This window comes from Mustela nigripes, chromosome 2 (assembly GCF_022355385.1).
Source record: "Mustela nigripes isolate SB6536 chromosome 2, MUSNIG.SB6536, whole genome shotgun sequence".
Lineage (NCBI taxonomy): Eukaryota > Metazoa > Chordata > Mammalia > Carnivora > Mustelidae > Mustela > Mustela nigripes.
The window spans coordinates 2,788,750-2,796,410 of NC_081558.1; the positions used below are offsets into that span (position 1 = coordinate 2,788,750).

General features: G+C 66.4%; 1 protein-coding gene across 2 annotated transcripts in view; it reads left to right on the plus strand.

Annotated features, from left to right (window-relative positions):
* The window catches only part of PIAS4 (protein inhibitor of activated STAT 4), a 23,217-nt gene extending 16,048 nt beyond the window's left edge, over positions 1–7,169 (plus strand). The window contains exons 3-11 of one of the 2 annotated variants that reach the window (XM_059388661.1): positions 152–236; positions 925–966; positions 1,307–1,397; positions 1,491–1,619; positions 1,709–1,814; positions 3,764–3,837; positions 3,923–4,083; positions 6,377–6,507; positions 6,658–7,169. In XM_059388661.1, the coding sequence (XP_059244644.1) occupies positions 152–236; positions 925–966; positions 1,307–1,397; positions 1,491–1,619; positions 1,709–1,814; positions 3,764–3,837; positions 3,923–4,083; positions 6,377–6,507; positions 6,658–6,929 (1,091 nt within the window). In that variant the 3' untranslated portion in view covers positions 6,930–7,169. The remainder of the gene's footprint in view (positions 1–151; positions 237–924; positions 967–1,306; positions 1,398–1,490; positions 1,620–1,708; positions 1,815–3,763; positions 3,838–3,922; positions 4,084–6,376; positions 6,508–6,657) is intronic. The other variant, XM_059388662.1, reaches the window with a different exon arrangement.
* The last annotated feature ends 492 nt before the right edge of the window (positions 7,170–7,661 follow it).

The following is a 7,661-nucleotide window of genomic DNA, read 5'->3' on the forward strand; positions in this document are numbered from 1 at the left end:
CGCGCTTCCCGCACCCTCGTCCCTAGTGGTCCTGCTTCCATCCCTGGCTGCCTGGGGGGGCTCAGCCTCCTGCTCCCTGCTGCCCCTCTGAGGAGGGGCCGGCTCCCTCCCTGGGAACCGGACATCCCCCTGACGCTGAGTATGTCTTTAGTCCCGCAGAATAGCGAGAAGCTGCAGGAGAGCCCGTGCATCTTTGCGCTGACGCCGAGGCAAGTGGAGCTGATCAGGAACTCCAGGTGCGCTGCGCCCCGCACCCCTGCTGGCCTCCCCAGCGGCCGCTGCGCCCGTGTGCTCTTGGGCCACCCAGGGGCTGGGCTAGGGGTGCCTTCTGCAGACCCGATGTGCCTGCTCTCCCTGCCTCTAATCTGCAGCCTCCAGACGTGGGCCGCTGTCCCCCTTTTAACAGGATTCCCCTCAGCACTGTTGATGTCAGGGCTGGGTCCCTCTTTGCGGGGGATGCCCCCGGGGGTGTCCCGGGCCATGTGGGCGGCTGAGCTGCATCCCTGGCCCCCTTCCCCTAGTTGTAATGCCCGTAGCTGTCCCGATGCTGCCTGGGGTCCTGCCCGGCCAGCATCGCCGTGATGAGGACCCTGAGCCTTAACAGCCGAGAGACAGAGGCCATTCCCAGTGTCTGCTGAGACGTAACTCCCCACTGAAGCAGCCGCTTGGCGCCTCCATGGCCGTGCCGAGCTTACACCCGCCGACCTATTCAGTAAATCCCCACAGCCGCCCCGCCTCGTGAAGAGAGGGGAGGCCCTCTGCCCAAGTCACAGTGAGTAAGCAGGAGAGAACGTTCCAGTCAGCACCCAGAGGTCTTCGGCTGCCGAGGGAGGTCGCAGGGTCCCTGTCTGGCTAGCCCAGGCGAAGGGCTCTCCTGCCTCACTGAGCGCTCTTCTCCTCCTCTCTGCTTCCGCGGCCGCGCAGAGAACTGCAGCCCGGGATCAAGGCCGTGCAGGTCGTCCTCAGGTAAGCCTGGGCCTGCCCGGAGACCCCGTGCCCGGAGCCCGGCCCTGCCTGCCCCAGCGCCACCCTCCTGACGGCGTCTCAGGTTCTCCGCGGTCAGAGGTGGAGCCCTGCTCCTCCTCGCCGCCTGCCGTCTGTCCTTGCCTGTGCGCCGTCACCACAGAGCCTCGCTCAGGCCAGATCCGGGGCCTCAAGAGCCGCTCTTGCGGTCCGGCAAGGCAGCGCCCCTGCCACGTGGACGCGGCCCTCATGGCCCCTGCGCCGGCCCTGCGCCCATCCCCCCTCGGGGCCGCCCCTCTGAGCATAGCCCCTGCTGGCCTCACGGTGCGCGCTGTCATTACAGAATTTGCTACTCAGACACCAGCAGCCCTCAGGAGGACCAGTACCCACCCAACATCGCCGTGAAGGTCAACCACAGCTACTGCTCAGTCCCGGTGAGTGGGCACCCCTGGGCCGCTGTGGGGGACGTGGCAGGGGGGCCGCCACAGAAGCCCTTTCCGAGGTGTGAGCCCCGCGTCTGCTTCCAGGGCTACTACCCCTCCAATAAGCCGGGAGTGGAACCCAAGAGGCCCTGCCGCCCCATCAACCTCACCCACCTCATGTACCTGTCCTCGGCCACCAACCGCATCACCGTGACCTGGGGGAACTACGGCAAGGTGAGGGGGGCCCGCCCGCCTGCCCCCCACCCCGGCCCCCTGCAGGCCCCGCCTTGGCCTGACTGCTCCTTCCCGACTTCTGCCCCCAGAGTTACTCCGTGGCCTTGTACCTGGTGCGGCAGCTGACCTCTTCGGAGCTGCTGCAGAGGTTGAAAACCATCGGGGTCAAGCACCCAGAGCTGTGCAAGGCGCTGGGTGAGCTGCGGGGCCCGCGTGTCACCCCAGGGGATGCACAAGGAGGGGAGCAGAACAGTCCGCGCAGAGGCCCTGAGGCACGGACGTGGGGGGCGGGACCACTTGGGGTGGTGGTTCGGGGCCGGGTCTGGGGGCATGTGGGCAGGGCGGGCACATGGGGGTCACCCCCACAGCATCTGGGAAAGATCCCGGGGGATGGGTGCTCGAGGCCGATGCTTCTGACTGCTGGGTGGGGGCTGGGAGCCCGGGGGGCAGGAGCAGACCCGATTCACAGCTGCAGGTACCGGGTGAAGGAGCCCAGCCCGAGCCCAGACCAGCAATGTTGGGGGCGGTGGAGGGGTGACACGGGGAGTGTGTTGAAAGTGAACCACCGCCAGGATGGGTAGACAAAACCAGGCCTGTTTCTCGTCTTGCGTCCATGTGTGCGATGGCTGTGTGGCCTCAGGCAAGCCACTGGCCCTCTCTGTTCAGAGGAAAGCCCTCTTCTCTCTGTTTGCTGCGTCTTCTGACCCAATCCTCATAGTAGCCTTGGGCGGAGGGACTAGGCGATGTCCCCATCTGACCACTGGGGACCCTGAGGCGCAGAGTGGTGGGGCTCCCACCTATGCACCCCAGCCCACTTTCCTCGAAGAGCTGGCCCCCCAGCCTGCGCATCACCCTCTCACTGGCCAATGTGACCAGAGGGGACAGGCATTGGCATGGGGGCCAGGCGGGCTTCATCCAGGCCTTGGCCTGCAGGGGGGTGGGCAGGGCACCCGGAGGTCTGGCGGAGGCCTGGGAGGGGTGTGTGGGACCACTGGGGCTCCTGCTTGGCACGGATGGCCCGGTTTCCTCTTGGAAGCCCGCCCCCAGCTTGGCTGGCAGCCGCGGGGTTTCTGGTCGCTGCGGGAAGCCCCGTGATTGTCTCACCTGTGGCCTTCTTGCCGCACTGAACCCTCTTCTGTCGGCCGGGGAGGAGCGGGCCTGGCTTCAGAACCAGACGTACCCGAGTCTGTCGCTGGCATTCCGTCCGAGAGGCGAGCCCTGTGCTGGGACTTCACGTGGGGGTGTGAAGGGCTGACCTTCGGGACCCTGGGGAGCTTCTGGAGGAGGGGCTGCAGGGCTTGTGTGGAGGAAGGCGGGGCAGCTCCGGGGTCAGTCCTGAGTCTCCCTGTTCCCACTGAGAGCGGAGCAGACGCAGGGCGAGCCTCAAAGAGTCCGGAGAGGGAGCCCGTGCGTCCTGCGGACCTGCCTTGGGGTTCGCTCTGTGCACCTTTCCTTTCGGTCCCTCTGGCAGCCCCGTGCTCACCGTTGCGAAGGGGCCTTGTGTGTTGTTGTGGGCATTTTGCACGTGGCCTTTGGCTTCAGGCACCGGCCAGCTCTTCCTAAGTTAGGTCGACTTGGTCACCTGAGAGGCCGCGCTCATGGGCTCCCTTCTGCCCCTGCTGGGTTTGGGGGTGTCCAGGAGTGGGGCCTCGCTGTGTCCTGGCTCCGTGTGTGGTGGCCACGAGAACCTTCCTGGAGCGACCCATCCCGCTCCTCACCAAGTCCCGGGGATGGTTGGCGTGGAGCGCACGGTCGCAGCGGACATCCCTGTGGGCGGCTCGCCCTTGCCTCCATCTTTTTCCGAAAGAGGCCCGTGGGCGGCGAGAACGCGCAGCGGAGTGGGCATGTGGGCCGGCCTGCCCCATCAGCCTGCCAGGTTGCGCGAGACACCCCGCTGCGGCCCAGGGCGCTTTCGCAGGTGACCCTCGCAGGCCCGAGCCCCAGAGCCGAGCCGTGTGGCTCGTCCTGGGAGGAGGATGTGAGGTGCCCCGTGTGTGGACCGTCTTCCCCGAGGTGGAGGGGCTGAGGGTGCTTGCCGCTGCCTGCCCTGGCATCGATGGGTGCTGGAAATGCCTGCCTCCTAGCTCCGCCCGCGCAGACGCCTCTGACTCTTCTGCTAACGACGGCCACCCCCTTCTCCGCAGTCAAAGAGAAGCTGCGCCTGGACCCTGACAGCGAGATCGCCACCACGGGCGTGCGGGTCTCCCTCATCTGCCCGGTGAGTCGGCACGCGCGCGCCCTCTGTCCCCACCTGCCTGCGGCGCGCGGCCGCCCAGGGCCGCTGACCGCCCCCCTCCCCGCAGCTGGTGAAGATGCGGCTGTCGGTGCCCTGCCGCGCCGAGACCTGCGCGCACCTGCAGTGCTTCGACGCCGTCTTCTACCTGCAGATGAACGAGAAGAAGCCCACCTGGACGTGCCCCGTGTGTGACAAGCCGGCCCCCTACGACCAGCTCGTCATCGACGGGTGAGGCTGCCGGCTGCACGGCCCTCTCCTCCTGGGGTCCCGCGGGCACCCTGCCGCCCGGGCTTGTGGGCCGCCCTGGAGCCCTGGCCACAGGGCCAGCGGGTGTCCTCCCTGTGGGGCTCTGCAGGGCCTTGGCGGTGCAGGCAGAGGCCGCTGGCTTAGGCTCTCCGGGCCCAGGACCCCGCGGACCTGGAGTCTGCTCTTCCCCAACAAAGCAGGGGCCCCGAGAGCCCAGCTCACGGGCCCTGCACGAGCCGGAGAGCCGCTCCCCGCACGGCGCTTGGTGCCACCTCCAGCTCGTCCTCCGCTCCAAGAGGTGGGAGGCTCAGCCGTCTGCCCGCCTCTGCTCTCAGGTGCCCTGCGTCCCAGGTGGCGCCCACATGCGGCCAGGCCCTCCCCGTGCCACAGGGAGACAAGGGGAGAATGGCTGTTCTCCCCAAAAGGGAAACTTTGGTCAGGTCTTAGGTTTCTAGAAACTGAGCCCAGCACCTGACCAGGCAGCTCCGGCCAGACGCCAGCCACACCCATCTCCTCTCCCGGTGCTGGGGGTGGGGTGGGGAGGGAGCGGCCGCAGGCTGGGTCTGTGGCCACACTCAGTGCCCAGAAGTCTGTGCAGCCCAGATGCGTGTTGCAGGATGTGGGCGTGTGGGGGCCCGGGATGGCCCGCGGCCAGCAGGGGCTCGTGTACGTCTGTGCCACATTCGAGCGCTCACCTTCGTCTGGTCCCCACACGTGGGCACTTGTCAAGCCATCCCTCCCAACTGTACCGAGATGTGGTGGGCCTGGATCTTCCCCACCTTACTGATAAGGAGACTGAGGCTCAGAGGGAACAGTCACCTGTCCTAGGTGTGCCCAGCTCACAGGTGGCCCGGCCAGCTCTGAGCCCGGGTCCCTTCCCTGGAGGGGCTGAACTGCTGTGCCCCGCTGTGCCCCACTGTCCCCATGCCGTCTGGTCTTTGGGTGGAGTGAGCAGGCCCCTGGGGCCGGGCACAAGGGCCAGGGTTGAATGGCTGCTCTGTTCCTGGCCTGGCAGCCGTGCGGCCCTGTGCCTGCCTCTCCCCCCACCCCCACAGGCCTCGAGCGGGTCACCCAGGCTCCAGTGGCGGCAGCTTGGACAGCTCCAAGGGCAGATGGGCCTGGGGCTAGGGGGTGTGGCTGTGCCCCGTACACCACAGTCCCAGCATCCCATGGGGCCAGGAAGGCTTCCTGGAGGCAGGGTCCTTGATTATTCTGTTTCTTTGAGGATTTGGTATTTTGTCCCACCCTTGGCTCTGAGGTGGGTGATTCTGGGGTCTCCCTAAGGACTGTGTCCCAGACTCTGCCTTCAGGGAATACCAGCTGGCTTGGGGAGCGTGGGGACCTGAGCCAGATAGAGACGCTCCTACTGCTTGGGCTCTGCGGGGGGCAAGAGGCGCTGCGGACTGGGGCGTCCTGGCGGAGACGTCCATGGCAGGCAGAGCTGTGTTAACACTGTGGAGCGACCCTGGAGTGGCGGGTCTGTGAGTGGCCCGGGGGAGTGTCCTGGAGCAGGAAAGGGTCTCCCTCCTTGTGACTGCGTTTGAGGCGGTTGAAGTTACATGGAGGCAGGCACTGTTCTGACCTGGAACAGATGCTGGGGGCCAGGTTGGCCCGTTGCCGCTAGGGCACGTATGTCCCTTGTACAGGACCTGGCCCGGTGTGGGCCTCCCGGCCGCTGGAGTTGGTGGGGAGGTGGAGGCCCCGTGACTGGGAAGGGGCAGAGCCAGGAATGGAGCCCAGGTGGCCTGGTTTTCGGCCTCGTTGGCTTCGGGGAGCTTCCCTGCCCTCCCTGGGCCCCGGTTTCTCCATCTGTAAAATGGGTCTGGCCGAGTACCTTAGTGAAACAGTGCCCAAGGCCAGAGCGTGTCTTGCCGGGCCAGACTCACGTTGGGTGCTCCCTTGGGGTTGCTGTGGCGTGTGGGAATCCAGTGCCCCCACTTCTGCTTCCTGCCCTGCCCCAGAGCCTCTCCAGGGGGCTGTGAGCAGTACCCACCCCCTGCGCGCCTGGCGTCTGGTCTGCAGAGAGGGGGAGGTGCGGGGATGGGACAGGAGGGTAGGGGGCCGTGGGCCAGAGGGGGCAGCCATAGGCATGGGTGCAGGCAGGCCTCTTCCCCCCGCGGGGCAGGGGTCCCCAGGCCCTGGTGGGCGCTGTCTTGAAACCACTTCCATGAAGGAGGAAGCAGCTAACTTAGCGAGTGTCCCATGGGAGTCCAAGCAGTCAGGGCCGGGTGACAGTGGCCCTGCCGGCCCGGGAATCAGCTCCTCGCCCCTCCAGGCTCCTCTCCAAGATCCTGAGTGAGTGCCAGGACGCGGACGAGATCGAGTACCTGGTGGACGGCTCGTGGTGCCCGATCCGCGCCGAGAAGGAGCGCAGCTGCAGTCCCCAGTGTCCCATCCTCGTGCTGGGTGAGTCGGCTGCCCGAGAGCCGGGCAGGGTGGGGCTCAGGGCTCTGGCTAGAGACCTCCGTGCTGTCCGATCACCTGCCATGTCCCGGGCCCCTGCCCCTCGCTGGCCTCCATGGGCCCGCTCTGAGCACCACCCCCTGTCGCCCTCAGGCCCCTCGGACGCCAATGGGCTCCTGTCCGCCCCCAACGTCAACGGCGGTGGTGGCGGCGGTGCGCTGGGGGGCGCCGGTGGCGGTGGCAGTGCGGCAGGTGGCGTGGAGAACGGGAAGCCGGGAGCCGACGTGGTGGACCTCACGCTGGACAGCTCGTCGTCCTCGGAGGAGGAGGAGGACGAGGAAGAGGATGAGGAGGACGAGGACGAGGAGGGCCCCCGGCCCAAGCGACGCTGCCCCTTTCCGAAGGGCCTGGTGTCGGCCTGCTGACTGCTTGCCGCCGCCGCCGCCACCGGCTGGACACGCGACTTTCCTGGTGCTCACCACGCGGATGGGGCGCAGGCGGGCCTCGGGCTACAGAGGGAGGAGTGATTTTTTTTCTTTTTATTGTTGTTCATTTGTTTTTCCACCCCTTTCCCTGGCTCCTGGCACCTGTACCTCTGGACTCTCCTATCGGAGGATTAAAAAAAAGTAAAATGACAAAAAAAAAGTACAAAAAAAAAAAAGAAACCACAAAAAAAAAATCAAACTCTTAAAAACAAGGCAAGCCGCCCTCACAGCTGCTCCCCCAGCCAGAGCCTGAGCCCCGGAGCCTGAGCCGGCCCTGGGCAGCAGCGGGCAGACCCGGGAGCTGCACGCGGACGCCCCGGCCCACCTCGCCTGATCCAGGGACCATTCCAGCGGGTGCAGAGGGACGGGGCGCGTGGGGGTGGTGGGGGCAGCAGGGGAGACGGACGGGCGCACGGCACCCCTCCCTGGCAGCAGCCACGACTTTGACATTCGTCTGTTCCTTTTGCTCTTTTTTCTCTGCAAACACGTTCTCTCGCCCAGAGACCCTGGAGCGCACCGCCGAGCAGGGAGCATTTTAGCCAAGAAGCCATGGAGTGGGTTCGGGCGGGGAGGGGGGGGCAGGGGCACGGGGGGGGGGGGGGGGGGGGCCAGGGAGGGTTTAGCCACAGATGTGTTGTATTTTTTGAAAGTGCAATAATTTGGTATTTTGAA